Below are 17,662 nucleotides of genomic sequence, written 5' to 3'. Positions count from 1 at the left end.
AGAAATGAAGGTGTGTAATGAATCCTCATAGGGATTTATTATGAGGAAAAGGTATTATGCACCAAAGAATCCTAACACTTGAAAAATAATGACTGCACATTTTGCTCCATAACTCCACTTCTACAACTGCTAGTGCTTAGTTTTTTTTGTTTTTTTTTTAAATGAAAGCTGGGAATCGGGGGGGGGGGGATTAATAAGAGGGATTCAAATTGAATCAGGTGCGATTTGATTTGTACCCGAATGTAGCCAATGGACCACAAGGGTGATTTGTTTTGTCTCCAAATCACCTGAATCAGCTAGATTTGCACATCCCTAATATACCGCCCTTCTGAAAATGGCTCAGGGCAGTTTACATCACAACAAAAACAATTAAAATCATTTAAACATTAAAATAATTAACATTAAAATCATTTGAAGCCAACATTACAAATTGAGACATACTCCAAGCTGAAATTCTCAAACAGGCTCCATCTTTACTTTTAAGAAAGAACCTGGCAAGCCTGAAAGATAAAAACTCAAGATCATCTTGGTTGGGATATATTTGGTTTTGCCAGAATCCAAGGGAATGAATGACTAGCTACATTGTTCCCCAAACACTTCAACTTGCCTATTCTAATACTTAAGATTGGGTGCTGGTGCTGCTTCTGCTAGTACCACTATTACAAATATTTATATAATGCTTTTCAGCAAAGTTCTCAAAGCAGATTAAATGAACAGAAAGCCACATCTTTCTGATGCAGAGTTTCCATATGAGCTGCTTAAACTCCTGACGGGTGCAGCCTACCACCTTGAAAAGCTTCACTCTTTGGGATTGTCCTGTGTAAGTCCATCCACCTCTCATGTCCATTAAGATGAGACTCCCAGGCATCTTGCTGTCTCCCAGGTCAGTGACCCTCTCCATATCCATACTGTCCAGACTGTAAAGTTATGACAATATTGTTATGACAAGTTATGACTAATTGTTTATTAGGCCTCTGCAAAGCTTCAGCCAAAGCCAGATATTTTGTACTATGCAGTGCTACACTTTCCCCAGTACTGGTGAGGCTCCTTTAAGGGAAACAGAATCCTGTTGATCCCCAGTGCCATCTTGGAAAGTGTGCATGTAGCAGTGGGAAGTGTAGTCCTTTCCAGCACTTTTCCCATAGAGCTCTATGAGGAAAGCACTGGGAAGGACTATAGTTTCCAGCAGTCCATGCATACCTTCGAAGATGGCACTTGGGATTGACAGGGCTTAGTTTCTTTTAAAGCTAACACCGCACCTGGTGCTGGGAAAAGTGCAGCACTTGCAAACGTTAGCACCATGGCAAATAGCTCCCACATTCAAAGTTTTGTTTCTTGTTTTTAACCTAAGTGACCCCTATTTGAAAACCAGATCACTGTTCTAGGGTACCTAAGGCTCTGTGAGTGAGTGTGCTGCCTTCTGACCTTCTTAACCGTTCCCCAAGGGGAGGCAGATCCAGGTCTTACAAAACAATAAAAACAGCCAATAAAAGATTAAAACATTTCAACAATTAAAATTTAAAAGTTTAAAATATTAAAACACAATTAAAACAGTATCTAATTAAAAGCCTGGGTGAACAAATGCGTCTTGACTGCCCTTTTAAAAGTTGTAAGAGATGGAGAGGCTCTTATTTCAGCAGGAAGTGTGTTCCAAAGCCTCGGGGCAGCAATGGAGAAGGCCCGTGCCCGAGTATCCACCAGATGAGCTGGTGGCAACCTCAGACAAACCTCTCCAGATGATCTCAATGGGCAGTGTGGTTTATAGCAAAGAAGATGTTCTCTTAAATACCCAGGGCCCAAGCTGTTTAGGGCTTTATAGGTTATAACCAAAACCTTGTACTCTGCCTGGAAACTTACCGTCAGACAGTGTAGATGTTTTAAGATAGGAGTGATATGGTCTCTCCGAGATGACCCAGAGACCAATCTGGCCACTGCGTTCTGGACTAACTGCAGTTTCTGGACCATGTACAAAAGCAGCCCCACATAGAGCGCATTGCAGTAGTCAAGTCTGGAGGTGACCAGCAGATGTACTACTGTTCTGAGGTCATTTATCTCAAGAAATGGATGCAGCTGGCATATCAGTCGAAGCTGGTAAAAGGCACCTCTTGCCACTGCCTCAGCCTGAGACACCAGGGACAGTTTTGTGTCCAGAAGCACCCCCAGACTGTGTACCTGTTCCTTCTAGGGAAGTGTGACCCCATCCAGAAGAGGCAGATCAAACTCATCTCCCGAGTTCTGACCCCGCACAATAAGTACCTCCGTCTTATCTGGATTCAGTCTCAGCTTGTTACGTCTCATCCAGCCCATCACTGCCTCCAGGCAGGCATTTAGGGAGGTAATGCCTTCTCCCGATGATGTTATCAGCATACTGATAACACCCTGCACCAAATCTCCTGATGATCTCTCTCAGCGGTTTCATGTAGACAATATGGAGACAATATGGACAATATGTAGACAATATGGAGCCAATTGTCTAAAATTATGTAGACAATTTCCTGCTACTTGGCTGAAGTTCCAAAGGCCCTCCCCAGCTCTTGTAGATTTTGGCACTCTTGCCCTTGAGGCCCCACAACTGAGGCCTCTTGCCCTTGAGGCCCCACAAGCAAGGTCTCCTTTGTATGTATCTAGAACAGAACAGTGTGGAAAGTGTCTGCTTTCTAGCCTTGGAAAAGCTTCCACGGCACAGGCTTTACAATGAGACTGAAAGGGCCCCAACTTTTGGTGTTAGGATTTTTAACAGACCATTGAGACTATTTGCATTATGTTTTCTAACTTGCTTGATTGCAAATAATTAAAAGTGTATCTGCCAGCTTTTCAAAATCCCAAAAGGAAAATTTAGACACTTAATCTTGATATTGAAATTTCCACTGCTTCACTTGCAAAAACAGTGGCAGAAAAAACCACCCTAGAAGATATTTTAATATTTCCATTAATTCAACACATATTACTAAATGCATGCTAAATAGGCCTTTGATTTTGGTTTGGCAAAAATATACTGTGATGTCAAATGGCATCATATTTGTTCGGCAATAAGTATTCTGTGAATACTTCTATTATATCTTGCATACATTTGCTTTTTATCTCCATTTTTAAGGCTTTTGCAATCTGCACATCTCTGATATAAAACAGTGGCAAATACAGTTGGTTTTTAAAAATTGTCCTTCATATTACAGAGTGCTTATATTGAGACTGGAAAATGTGCCTAGAATCATGCTTAAAATCCGCCACCATAATTCTCAGAATTTCTCTATACAAATCTGCTGTACACATTATGTCTAAGTTAGGTAACAGAAAAGCAGTAATGTATCTTCCAAAATTAATGCTTTTTTCACCAAGCATTAATTTTGGTGCTGCTATGTAAAATCTGTGAACAATCTGTAACTATTGTGATGTATATGATGACTGTGCTCTTCCACACTTTCTAAATGAAATCTCACATGGAAAACCATTTTGTAAATGGAAATACTATACATACAATGGACAATATTCTAATACATTGGATAATGCTTAAAAATATTATGAAAAAATGACTCTCCACAATATAGGAAAAAATGTTGAGAATACATCTAGTTAATATTTCACATCTTCTATAATACATATTAGCATGTACAGAAACACTGACAGCCATCTCAGCAAAGCACACGAGTTCCGTTTCCAGAAATGTAATATATTTTCAGATATATCTATAGCTCTGTGCCACAAGGAATGTGTTCAAGAATGCACTATTTTTGACTATTTCAGAATGTTCTAGTCTTCCTCACTTCTTTTTCTCCCTTCCTGAAATCTTAAGCAGACCTGCAGATAATTAGCCTGCTTTTCCTTTCAGTCCCTCTTTCCAACTATCTGGAATCTGCTTTTGGGCCTCTCATGTTACTTGACTTTCTTATGCATAATCTAATTCCAGTCCTACTATAAAGTGGAAAGGATTAAATGGATAGACCTAGGTCCTAACCTGACAAGAATGCCAAAACAAAATCGGAAGCAAAATCGGAAAATTTCCAAATGTCTTGATTGTTTAGCTCATCTCCAGTGAATGATACTAATCACATAGTAAATTATCCATTTCTGCTTATTGTTTCCTCTTTTTTTTTAATTGCCTCTACTTCTTCCTTGATCATAGTCTAAATGCTGCTCAAAAGTATATACCAGAAGGTAGGGATGTGCAATTTGATTTGCTCACAGATTGATTCACGCCTATTCAGGGACGATTCATAGATTTGACCACAAATCAAATCATCCCTTAAATGATAGGGCTGATTCGAGGTCAAATCGAATCGGCCTCGATTCCACGTAAATCAATTTGCCTTATTCGAGTGGCCATTTTGGTGGCGTTTCTCCCCTTGCTGATTGGTTTTCTGGCACTGGCTTCCAGTTGATGAGATCTGTCTCCTTGCTTCTTGGTTGGCTTGTTGTCATTCAAATAAGTGTTGACATGGGCAACTGTGCCCGCATTGGTTGGGGGAGGAGGAATACTTTTGGAGGGAATTTCAAAATGTATTCAAAGGGACTGAGAGGCAGAGAGAGCCCTTTCATCAGGAGAAGAGGAAGGAATCAAGGAAGGTTTGAGTTTGTGGTTTTTCTTTTCTCAGCATTGAGTATAATATGCTATGCTGTTGCTGCTGTCTAAACTATCTGCTTTTGATGGATCTCAGATTGACAAAGGCAGAACTTACCTTCCTTGAGTTGTGGTTTGGCTTGTGTTGTGGCATTGGACTGTGTGTGTGTGTGTGTGTGTGTGTGTGTGTGTGTGTGTGTGTGTGATATGTTCTTGGTGATTGCTGTGAGATGAGCTCCATGTCTGGCCTCGAGAGTCACTGTTCTGGTCTGCTCTGCAAACTGCATTGTGGATTGCAAAGTGTACCCACTCAGTCAAAATGCGGCTGAAGATGTTGCTGTACCTTGCTGGCTGCTAAGGATACTGCTGTGCTCTGGCAGCTGTTGCAAGTGAGGATGGAGTCATAATTGTGTGTGAGAGAGCAACTTGTGCCAGTGATGTTGCTGCAGCACAGGCACTGTGGCTGGCCATGGATTCTTGTACAGTGATTATTTGGGGGGCACCTTTGGACTGTGTGTTTGGCAAAATGTGTTGTTCTGTGTTGGGAGGAACTGTGTGTGCTGTTTCTGTCCTGCAGTGTTGTTTTTCAAGGCAAGGTTGCAAATTTTGCATTGCACTCTACTTTTTTCACCATAGGGAACAATGGGGAAATCAAATCACCCCATTGTTTCCCATGGGTAGGTCCTAGGGACACCAAAGTGGGCTGGATGGTATGGCATGATAGGTGCTACCTACCACCCAGCCCACAAAAGAAATGGGTAAATGAACAATTAAAAAAACTTTTTTAACCTAAACCCCCATAGGGGCCTATGGGATTATTTGGGAAAATTATAATATATATTTTTAATAAAAATCATCCACTTTCCTGTTTCTTTTGTGGGTTAGGTAGTTGGTAGCACCCATCATGCCCTACTACCCAAACCACTTTGGTATCTCTTGGACCTATCCATGGGGAACAGTGGGGTGATTTGAGTTCCCCATTGTTCCCTATAGGCAAATCATGATTTTGCGGGGTGATTTTTTGATTTGATTCATCGAACCAGCTGGCAATGGCCGGCCGGTTCGACAAATTGATTCAAATTTTTGCAATTACATTTGAGGTTGAATCAAATAGTAAAAAATAATTTGTGCACACCTCTACCAGAAGGCACTTGAGTAACAGCAAGAAAAAGACCAGATGAAACAACCTTGCAAGGAATTGAAGTTAACAGGATCAGCATTTAAAGCTGGATAACAATAATGTTCTCTCTAATTTATTTCATCTGTGTGTGGAATAAGTTTTGTTCTGGGCAGAAGTATCAAGGCAGTGTGCGCGCATGTGCATTCAGAGTGGGGCCTTCCTGATTCATCCTGAGTGGGATCTAAAATTAACTGAGCAGACATCAAAAAACTTGTGAGCCCGCACACGTGTGCACACCTTAGAGGGAACACTGGATGACAATTGATATGAAATAATGCATAAAGACCAAGATGAACAGTCTTTATTGTTGTTATTTTTCCGTCAATATTTTGGTTGGCCATGTGTCTCCAGTTTTGATATTGATTGTGATCTCCAAAGCTTCTGAAATACCAGCAGGATCAAATCTTCCGCTTTACATGGCAACCCACTGTGTCTCTGAAAAGCTATATCCCAAGGTTGGTGAAGCCTTCAGAAGTGGCACCTCATAAATCAAAAGGGCTGTCATTGCCTTCCTTGTTTTGTGCAAATGGAACTACTTTCTGCTCATATGCACAGGAATTGGAACATTCTCAGTAACTGGGATTAATTATTATCCGTCTTTCCTTTTAGCACTACTATGCTTGGACATCTTCTGTTAGACTACTGCTGTGGTTTCATTGCATGACAACATTTGTTCCAAACATGCATGTATTTTCATAACCTTTTATCAAATATATCTGAGATCTTCATTATAGTTTCAGTGTTGGGTACAACTTATTTGAGAAAAGAAATGTGTACTAGATTATTTATAACTAATTATCTGAAGCTATTCCTCCCCCCCCCCCCCGCCCCGTGGACTTCTCATTATGTGTTATTTTTATAACAACTTTTAGGAGCCATAAAGCGGAAAATTGAATTGGACTGGGGCACTGAAGACACAGAATATCTTCAAAAAGTAAAAACACATGTGGAAGGTGCATTGAATGAAGCAAGGCCAGACATAATTATATATAATGCAGGAACTGATATTTTGGATGGTGACCCTTTGGGGGGCCTGGCTATTTCACCTCAGGTTGGTTTAACACAGAATATTTTCTTATAAATGTAGGTATCATGTAGAGGCTTTCACCAAGAAATGTAGACATACTACATATTCGCCAGGTGTTTATCCTTTATTTTATTATTATTATTATTATTAAATTGGTATTGGTATTGTTGTCCACTGCCTAGAGTCTTTGGAGGAGGCGGTATATAAGAAAATTTTAATAAATAAATATTTGTACAATTTCATTTTATCATCTCTGCTGGATCTAATCTCTTTGTATACTTTCTTTCCTTTCCTTTTCCCTTTGTTTTCAGTCATAGGATTCTTATGACTGATGTTCTTCTGAGGTTTCCTCTCAGCCAAATATTACAAATGTCCAGGCTAACTAATTATACCCTCCATTCTGAAGCCTTTTTTAGAAACTGATGAAATCGTGACCTCTTGCTGTTTTTGCAACCTGGAAAGCAGTTACAGCTAGGGATGTGCTGGAACGTGATTTGGCTGTCTGAATCACTGACACCTCCCTTTAAAATTGAGGGCTTACACAATCCCTTTAAAGCAGAAGAGAGCAGGTCCATACCTGCTTCGCCTCCACTCTATGCCCCTTCTGTTGTCTGATAACTTTGTTGATGCAGCTTAATGTGCATTTCTTAATACTGATACAAACAGCAGAGAAAGTTATGTAGAAACTTGTGGATTGCCTCCATTTAAGAAACCAGTGTGAAACAAGATTGCCAGTCTCTGAGTGGTGAACACTCAGCAATTCACCAGCCAGCTAACCGTCACTTTACTTGAACTGTATGGTGTACATCCACCATACAGTATACTGTTGCTGTGAAATCTTCACTTTCTTCTGTGAAAGACTCTGCTCAAGATCTATTTAAGTTTGCTTCACTAAATTTATCTATCTATCTATCTATCAAATTTGTACACCGACCCAAATGTTCGTCTCTGGGCGGTTAACAATAGCATAAAACAAGTTAAAAACATATACAAAAACTTAAAACAATTTAACAATTTAAAAATAAACCAGAGATTAAAACCTAAAAAATTTGAGAAAGCTTGGGCGAAAAGATGGGTTTTCAGGTGCTTTTAAAAAACTGCCAGAGATGGAGAGGATCGTATCTCAGCAGGGAATGCATTCCACAATCTCGGGGCAGCGACCAAGAAGGCCTGTTTCTGTGTAGCCACCAGATGAGTTGGCAGTAACTGGAGATGGACCTCCTCAGATGACCTCAATGGGCGATGGGGCTCGTAGTGAAGAAGATGCTCTCTTAAATACCCAGGGCCTAAGCTGTTTAGGGCTTTATAACTAGCACTTTATATTTCGTCCGGAAACCTATTGGCAGCCAGTGTAGCTCCATCAGTAAAGGAGTAATGTGATCTCTCCGAGATGACCCCAGAGACCAACCTGGCTGCTGTATTCTGAACCAACTGAAGTTTCCAGACTACGTACAAAGGCAGCCCCACGTAGAGCGCATTACAGAAGTCAAATCTGGAGGTTACCAACAGATGTACCACTGTTTTGAGGTCATTGATCTCGAGAAATGGGCGCAGCTGGCATATCAGCCAGAGCTGATAGAAAGCACTGCCTCAACTTTAGAAAACAGGGAGAGGTGTGAATCCAGAAGTACTCCTAGACTGTGAACCTGTTCCTTTTGGGGAAGTGTGACCCCATCTAGAACAGGTAGATCAAAATCGTCTCTAGAGTTCTGACCCCGCACAATAAGTACCTCCGTCTTATCTGGATTCAGCTTCAGTTTATTCTCCCTCATCCAGCCCATTACTGCTTCCAGGCAGGCATTTAGGGAGGATATGCCAGCTCCTAAAGAAGTTGACATGGAGAAGTTGATCTGGGTGTCACCAGCATACCGGTAACACCCAGCTCGAAATCTCCTGATGATCTCTCCCAGCAGTTTCATGTAGATGTTGAAAAGCATTGGAGAAAGTATGGAGCCTTGAGGGACACCATACTTAAGCTCAGATTTTGAAGAGCAACAATCTCCAATAGACACCATCTGGAATATGTCTGAGAGGTAGGAGTGAAACCACATTAAAACAGTGCCTCCAGCCACCAACATCCTCAGACGTTCAAGAAGGATACTATGGTCGATAGTATCGAAGCCACTGAGAGATCCAAAAGGACCAACATAGTTACACTTCCTCTGTCAATTCCCAATTGGAGATCATCCATCAGGCCGACCAAGACAGTCTCCACCCCATAGCCCACCTGAAAACTAGTTTGAAATGAGTCTAGATAATCAGAGCTGAGAGGCCAGCACCTTCTCAGTTACTTTGACAGCCATGGGAGGTTGGAAACAGGCCTATAATTGCTCAACTCTGAGGGATCTAATGCAGGCTTCTTTAGAAGAGGTCTAATGATTGCCTCCTTAAGACAAGGAGGCATCCTGCCCTCCCTCAGAGAAACATTTAGGATTTCCACCAGGCCTCCTACAACAGCCTCCCTGCTAAATAGAACAAGCCATGTTGGACAAGGGTCAAGAGAACAAGTGGTAGGCCTCACCGCTCCAAGCAGCTTGTCCACATCCTCAGGAGTCACAAACTGAAACTGATCCAGTCGAATCACATAAGAGTAGTTGTTTGGCACCTCCAGTTCAGACATCAAATTAATTGTGGAGTCTCCATCTAGGTCGGCCCGAATTGAAGAGATTTTATCTGTGAAAAACTCTTTAAACACATCGCAGTGGATAACTGATGACTCCAATTTCTGGTTCGAGGGAGGGGGAGCAGATACTAGTCCCCTCACAATCCTGAACAACTCCACTGGATGTGAACTCGCAGAGGCAATACGGGCAGAAAAGAACCGCCCCTTTGCTGCATGTATTGTCTGAGCATAGATCTTTACATGTGCTCTTTGTCGCAATCTGTCAGAATCGAGTCAAGTCTTTCTCCGTTTGCGCTCCAGTCACCTACCTTGCCACTTCATCCCCCGTAGATCTTCTGTATACCAAGGGGACAATTTTGAAGCGGGTCGGAGGGGATGCTTGGGAGAAATCGTGTCTACTGCCCTGGTGAGCAAGTTGTTCCAGTTCACAACCAGGGCATCAACAGGATCACCAGCAGAACCAACACTGAATCCCCCCAAGGCTTCTTGGAATCCTACCGGATCCAATAACCTCTTCGGGCGGATCATTCTAATAGGCCCCTGAGGAGGTGGGAAGTGGTTGTAAGTCCAACCTTAACCAGATGGTGGTCTGTCCATGACAATGGGGAAATCACAGGAGTCTCCACCCACAGAACACTACCCTGATCAGAGTAAAAGACCAAATCAAGCGTGTGACCTGCAATATGCGTTGGTCCAGAGACCACTTGGGATAGGCCCATAGTTGTCATGGTCGCTATGAACTCCTGAGCTGCTCCGGACAGATTGGCCCCAAAATGAACATTGAAGTCCCCCAGCACCAAGAGTCCAACACGAGTTCCGCGACCAAGTCCTCGAGCTCAGTAAGGGATTCCGCTGGGCATCGGGGCGATTGGTACACCAACAGAAGTCCCAATCTATCCCTGGTCCCCTAACTTAAGTTCATACTTTCAATGTGGTCTGATACTCTGACCAGGACCCTGGTAAGGGAGATGTTATCCTTATAGACCACAGCCACTCCACTTCCCCACCCACGTCCCCTCACCTACACCTCTACAGAATATCCTGGAGGGAGAAGCTGGGACAAAACTGGACCACTAGCCTCCCCCAACCAAGTCTCAGTAATACATACCAGGTTGGCCCCTTCATCCATGATCAAATCATGGATGAGTTCATGTTTAATTTGGACCGATCTGGCATTGCAGAGGAGCAGGGTAATGCTATGTGGGTTGTTGGCAGTGCTCCCCGAGGTCAAAGAGCTGGCAGGACAGCCAGAAGCTATTAAATTTCTGACTACCCTTCCCCTGGAACGGCCTGCTGACCTGCCAGTGTTACTTCTTCTATTCCCCACCACTACTGGGATAGCTGCCTCATAGTCAACGAAGGCATAGACACCCCCTTTGGTGGCGACCCCACCACCACAGGCAGTGTTCCTATAATGCCCAAGGCTGAGCAGATGACCCAAGGAACAGCTGAGTCACTCAGGGGCTGGTCCCAGTCCTGTACACACTCCCCACAGATGTTACCTACAAGCAGCAGCTCCACAGGGGAAGCAGGAGCAGGCAGGAAACAGCAGAAGGAGCCCCCAGCACCCCCCTGATCTCTCGCTCCAGGAAGCACTGCATGGGAAGCCGATAGACTTCTCCCTCTCCTCTGCTGGGCTTCTAGCAACCTAGAGGCTGAAGCCCCACAGAGGAAGCAGGAGCAGGCAGGAAACAGCAGAAGGAGCCCCCAGTACCCCCCTGATCTCTCACTCCAGGGACCACTGGGTGGTAAGCAGATAGACTTCTCCTTCTCCTCTGCTGGGCTTCTAAATGAAGAATGTAGACTTGTTTGGCAGTTCTAAATACTTGATCAATGATTTTATTTAGGTCTGCATCCTCATTTGAGCCAAAGCAGGTTCAAGTGCTGTTAATCATTAAAGATGCTGTATTATTTAATAAAGATGCTAAGTGTGATATTGCCATTCATGGGCATTTCAAGGAGTAATAATAAAACTAAACCAAATAAAAATGATCCACAATCATATATTTTAGTTGAGAGCACAATATAGCCAAAATGCTTTTTGACTGGCCCATGAAGAAAGGTTTAAGCAGAATACTTACAGCACTTGGTCAAGAATTCAGCCTCTGATGTCTATTACAGCGGATATGTTCAATGTCTACCAAACTTTGTTCTGCCACCTAAGTTGCAATCTGCTTAATTGGTTTTACTTAGACTATTCCAGAGTTGAAGTAAGTCCAGTACATGGACTGCAACCTTAATCACTACTATAGTACATAAATCATGAAAAGCTTAACACAGAACATTTAATCACTTTATTTAACATCTATTTGAATTTCCATGAACAAACTAGATATGACTTTCTTTTACTAGCATATAGTATAAAACCATGAGTTATAGACTAAAGGTTTGAAAACTACAATGAAATTCAACATTTTCATTATGTAATTCTTTTTTGTTGTTTAAAATATGCAGGGAATCATTGAAAGAGATGAAATTGTATTTAGAGCTGCGAGAAAACACAGAATTCCTATCTTGATGGTGACATCTGGAGGCTATCAGAAAAGGACAGCACGGATAATTGCAGATTCTCTTCTCAATTTGCACAACCTAGGGCTTATTGACAAGGAGCTTGCATGTGGTGAAGCTGAAAACCCCAAGGTAGAAAAGATGATTAGAGAATGTAGGGAAGATCAGCTAACTTGTCAATGAAGTAAGATAATATGGGATTGCTGTAGAAAGCTCTCTAATTGTTTAATATTTAAACCAAGAGATAAGAAATTTCCCCAGTTCTCATAGAATTAATATGCTCTAATGAGGAAAGATTTGTCATTTGCCTATAAACACAAATTTACCATTGACTGCCCTAATCCCTCAATGAATGCCAAGGACCTTTCTGAGAGCTCTTCTGGAGTTTTTAGATGCTGCTTTGTTTAATGACATGCACTGTAGGGTTGGTTATTCTTGCTGTGGTCAAATCAACTTTTGTAAAGACTTGTATGCCTTTTCTTTGCCCCACAGTGGTCTATTTCTTTGATTGAAGGAAAATCATGTAATAGCTTAAGTTCAAAACATTCTAAGGGTACAGTTTTTCTGCAGGTGGACAGAGAAACATTTTAAAAGCAGAATAGAAGTATTTTAAGGAGTACTTGCAGAAAATTTCAAACATCAGAAAAAACTGGTATGTGTCATGGAAATGAGAACTGTTAAAACCATTTACAAGTTAATTTCTGGCAGAAAAAAACAAGCCTTTTAAAATGTGAGGTTATGGTTTATCTAAACATCCCTAACAAATCTTTCTTTATTCCTTAATTAATTATACTTCTTGTGGAGGTTTATGATACCTGTAGTATTTTTTAAATCACAAAATGATAAATGCTGTTATTTAGTTTTAGCACCTTTTTGTACATCTGCTACCACAGTATAAATTAAAATTGTATGCAATAAACTGTGCTTGCAAGCTAAATACATATGATCAATGTATTTAGCTGTGACAGCACCAATCACCTTGGATTCATCTACCTAACATCAGTGGTATATCTCTGTTGGCAGCAGCAGCCCATGTTTTAAACGCGGCTGCTACCACAGCTATGCTACCAGACCCATTTCTCCCCCGCTCCACAGTAGTAGTTAATCTTTACTAAGAGAGTAGTTAATCTCTTCCATTGCTTCCACCTCCCCCGCCCCCCACTAAGCATCTCCTAAAGCTCCAGGAGCAGTAGCTCCTAAGCTTTCCTCAATGGCTACTCACTATTAAAATGTCATGGTCTAGCTCGCTAAGTGCACCAAGCAGGTAATTACTAACAGAGATTTGGCTAACCTTTCACTGTTCTTTTTTTACACTGCAGTATTGCAAGTGTAGTGCCTGATTTAGTTGCACATAGATTGTTCAGCTCATGCTGGATCATGGCAGTTGGCTATGAGTGGAAGAATACACAGACAGATCTTCATGCACATTGGGTCTATCATCCCTTTTTGCTTTTGTCTGGAAAGCAAGCCTTACACTAAAGATGTGCACAAACAGCTTGTGTACTGGCTGATGCACCAGCCATGTGCATACCGATGCTGCATGTAGGCTGCAGGGAACAGCGCCTCAGCCCCACTTGGCCGGTTTGGAACCGGGTGCTGCACCTGGAAAAGTGGTGGGGCAGAGAGGAGCAAGTAAAGAGCTCCTTACCGGCTCCTTAAGGGAACCACTCCCCACCCAGTTTTGCTGGTTTGAACACCAGTGTCCAATCCAGTTTGGTGCTTCCCAGAGAAGGCGCCACACTGGCTCGTGCACATCCCAACACCACATTGTGTTTAATGAGATCATACTGGGGGGTTTCAAAAACATCAACAATATGGGCTGTTTAATTGGGGGGGGGGGGGAGGAAACTGTCCAAGAACACGTTTAAGTTCTTATATTTGTGTGAAGGTGTCCAGTGGATAGTGGCCAGTACTAATTACAGGTGGACCTCATTATCCGTTGAGGTTCTGTTCCTGCAGATTACTGTGGGTAATGAAACTGCAGATAATGAGTAATTGAGCCTATGGGAAAATGGAGATTAGGTTCCCAGACTCTCTCTCTCTCTCTCTCTCTCTCTCTCTCTCTCTCTCTCTCTCTCTCTCTCTCTCTCACACACACACACACACACACACACACACACACACACACACCCCAAAACAGGCCAAATAAAGTGCCCTACCATGCTCCATCGGTCTCCTGGCATCCAGCAATGCCTCCTAAAAGTCTAAAACTATCCCCCAAATCATGGGCTTTCCCCCATTTCTTTGCTGAAATGAGTCTCAAAACGTGGAAGAAATGGTGGCTGGAAGTGACTTCCACAGTCACTTCCAGTCCTCTAGGAACCACGGATACGTGGGTTTTAACCCTTTCAGATACGTGGATATTGAAATCGGGTGTCAATTAAACACTCTTGAATATGCGGGACTATGGATATAGAATCTGTATTTCACGAGGTTCTCCTGTACATATTTCCCCCCTCAAATTGGCTATCGTTATTTGATGTGCAATGCTGCCAGTCTTTCCTCCTCAGAATGGTATAACACATGTTGCTTTCTATCTGATTGGGTTTTTTCCCTTGTTTGCAACAGGGGGAAAAAACAGGATCATGTAAAAAGACTTATAATCCATTTCAAAAAGACACCCTGACACAATATGGTAAAAGTTAGAACTGGCAGAAAAGTTAAAACTACATGACGAATGCAACACTGTTCCAGTGAAATCAACGGGAGGTTCTTAAGTAGTCCCACTGAGTTCACTGGAAGTTATTGGCAAACAATGTTTCTGCATTACACCTATCAAGACTGGATACCCTGGTATGCTACTTTAAAAAATAAGGATCGAAGAGATAATGTCTGTAAGATATTTTGGTTATAGATATCTTCTTAATGGTAGTATATTAATGGTAATATATGTTATGTGGTACTATTGCACATACTACATACAGTACAGTTAAGTTATGAAACATATATAAAATAATTGAAATTAAACTGATATGTAAATATCAATTTACATTTTATAGTTTTTAGTTTTTAGAATTGTGTAAATCATCTTTTTTCTCTTATAAAACAAGCAAAAGAGTAAGTGTATCTGTTCTCAAATTTATCATGTGTCTTAATGGGTAAAAGGAAATGTTAACTACTCAGGTTAGTTTTGTTTGTTTAATTTTAGAACTTTCTAATGAATTAAAGCCCATTCTTATCTTTTAAAAAGTGGTGTAACTTTTAAATTGAACTTTGAATTAATTTGGATTTATTAAGAAAGTAAATAGCTGTCATCAGCTGTATAGTTGGTGGCAGTAGCTGAAATGTAAAGTGTGCCATGAATAGTACATTGAACTGACTGAATTTCTGAAATAAGCTAAAAAAATAAAATTCCATGTCAACAGAATTGTAGAGAATGATGAATGTTAGGAACTAATACATGTAAAGCAAATCAAACAAAGTAGACATACTTTGGAAAACTCTTCTTGTAAAGACCCTTCAACTGGAGTCTTGATAGTGAGGCCATTGCTCTAAAATGGTGCTGCTTGCACAAAATCTTGATACTGATGATGACCAGAACAGTGTCACACATGCGGAGGACACTGTACTTGTGCAAGCTGTCGTGCTACATCTAGAGCTTGCGTTCCAGACTAGTGTTGCACAACCGTTTCACACCCCATTCATGTTAATAGGAATTTTGTGCAAATGCACTCTTATTCAAATTTCATTTTTAGCACAACTAAGACATCCTCTTGTGCTAGCACAGCAGTGCTCATTCTGCATGTGATATACTGCTGTGGATGTCATCCAGTGTTCTCAGAATTTGAAAAATATATAGGAGAAAACAATTTGACTTCTAGGTGTTCAACAGTACAGCGCTAGCTTATTTCACTCGTCCATTCCTGTTGTGTCTGTTTACAAGATGTCAGTATATCTCAGTAATAGAATAAGCTTGCAATGGTACTTGAATATGAATAATGTTAAATTGTAATAGAAATGCTACTACTACTATTTATGTACTGCTTTTCAACAAAAGATCTCAAAGCAGTTTACATAGAAAAATAATAATACTTATGCTCAGTTACTACTATTTCTCAAACTGCACTAGATAGTTATAGAAAAATCCTCAACTTGCTATGAATGTTTCACTTTGATACCCAGGCCTAATATTGAATAGCAACACTGTCTTCAAAAAGCACTTTCCTCTAATCAGAATGTTTAAACACTATTACTATATAGATTTTTATTCCTAGATTGTATAGTATATTATCTAGAGTTGTTTATAATTTGGAATAATTCTTATATGTTTACATTTGTATTGAGTTTAAACCACTGTGATACTGCCATTTAGTGTAATACTAAAAAGCTGATGTTTAATGTTCTTATTTATTGATAAAATTAAAATACTACACTTTTCTACTGTGTATTTCACTTCTTACTTTACTTCTCATATTTATAACAAATTGCATACAATGAACCAAAACAGAGTAATTAGAGAATTATTATTGTACTGAATGAATTATTATTATAATGCCACAGGGACGTCTCAGTGGTGTAATTCGTAATGGTGTCATCCAATCCAATTCAAGATGGCGGCTGTGTTAACATTGAGGTGCAAGCGGGCTAATTTGTGAACTGTCTAACTAATTTGAACCAAATTAGATACAGTTGCAGTTAGTGACACACGGGGACAGCTCAATGGCATAGCTTATGGTGATGTCATCCACCCTGATTCAAGATGGCAGACGCATAAACTTTTGAGGCACACGTGGGCTAACTTGTGAACTGCCTAACCGATTTGAACCAAATTTGCTACAGCTGTAGGGCCACATGGGGAAACCTCAATGGCATAGTTTGTGATGATGTCATCTATCCCAAACCTAAGATGGCAAACGTGTGAATGTGTGAGCTGCAAGTGGGCTTACTTGTGGACTGTCTAACCGATTTGAACCAAATTAGGTACAGTTGCAGTGAGTGAAACACAGGGACACCTCAATGGTATAGCCTGTGATGATGTCATCTACCCTGATTCAAGATGGCAGATGCATAAACTTTTGAGGCCAAATGCGCTAACTTGTGAATGGCTTAACCAATTTGAACCAAATTTGCTACAGCTGTAGCGGCACATAGGGAAACCTCAATGCCATAGTTTGTGATGATGCCAACTACCCCAATCCAAGATGGAGGATGTGTGAATTTTTGAGGAGCAAATGCACTATCTTGAGGTCTGTCTAACTGATTTGGACCAAATTCCATACAGTTGTAGTGAGTTACACACAGGGACATCTCAGTCATCTAGCTCATAATGATGTCATCCACCCTGATCCAAGATGGTGGACGTGAACATTTGAGATGCAAGAGATCTAGCTTGTGGACCTCAATTTGAACCAAATTTAGTCCAGTTGTAGAGAGAGAGAAAGGAAAGTAGGCTGATTAGTTCTTACTAGAACAACTTGTATTCTCCCCGCCCCTTTATTTTTAGGTCTTTTTGCAGTTGTGGCCCCACTAACCCCTTGTTTCCAGTAGACTTTAATGCCTCGCCAACTGTGAATTTACCAATGGTGAGGTTTTGCCAGAACAGAACCCTAGTGATTGGCGAGGGATGACTCGTGATTAGATCCTTACAGTGCAATTGTATGCATGTATACTCAGAACTAGGAACGTAGGAAGGTGCTATATACCAAGTCAGACCATTGGTCCATCTAGCTCAGTAGTGTCTACATAGATTGGCAGTGGCTTCTCCAAGATTGCAGGCAGGAGTCTCTCTCAGCCCTAGCTAGAGATGCCAGGGAGGTAACTTGGAACCTT

The 17,662-nt window shown here is 41.2% G+C and overlaps 1 protein-coding gene across 9 annotated transcripts in view; it reads left to right on the top strand.

Annotated features, from left to right (window-relative positions):
- HDAC11 (histone deacetylase 11) overlaps window positions 1–17,662 on the top strand; it is a 110,332-nt gene that overhangs the window by 70,744 nt on the left and 21,926 nt on the right. For 8 of the 9 annotated variants that reach the window (XM_053299443.1, XM_053299441.1, XM_053299447.1 and 5 more), the window contains 2 exons: window positions 6,608–6,786; window positions 11,840–16,270. In XM_053299443.1, the coding sequence (XP_053155418.1) occupies window positions 6,608–6,786; window positions 11,840–12,076 (416 nt within the window). In that variant the 3' untranslated portion in view covers window positions 12,077–16,270. Of the gene's footprint in view, window positions 1–6,607; window positions 6,787–11,839; window positions 16,271–17,662 lie in introns of those variants that run through there. The other variant, XM_053299446.1, reaches the window with a different exon arrangement.

The sequence above is a fragment of the Hemicordylus capensis genome, chromosome 2 (assembly GCF_027244095.1).
Source record: "Hemicordylus capensis ecotype Gifberg chromosome 2, rHemCap1.1.pri, whole genome shotgun sequence".
NCBI lineage: Eukaryota > Metazoa > Chordata > Lepidosauria > Squamata > Cordylidae > Hemicordylus > Hemicordylus capensis.
The sequence above is the reverse complement of the archived record's forward strand: the minus strand, read 5'-3'. Positions and strand labels throughout refer to the sequence as shown.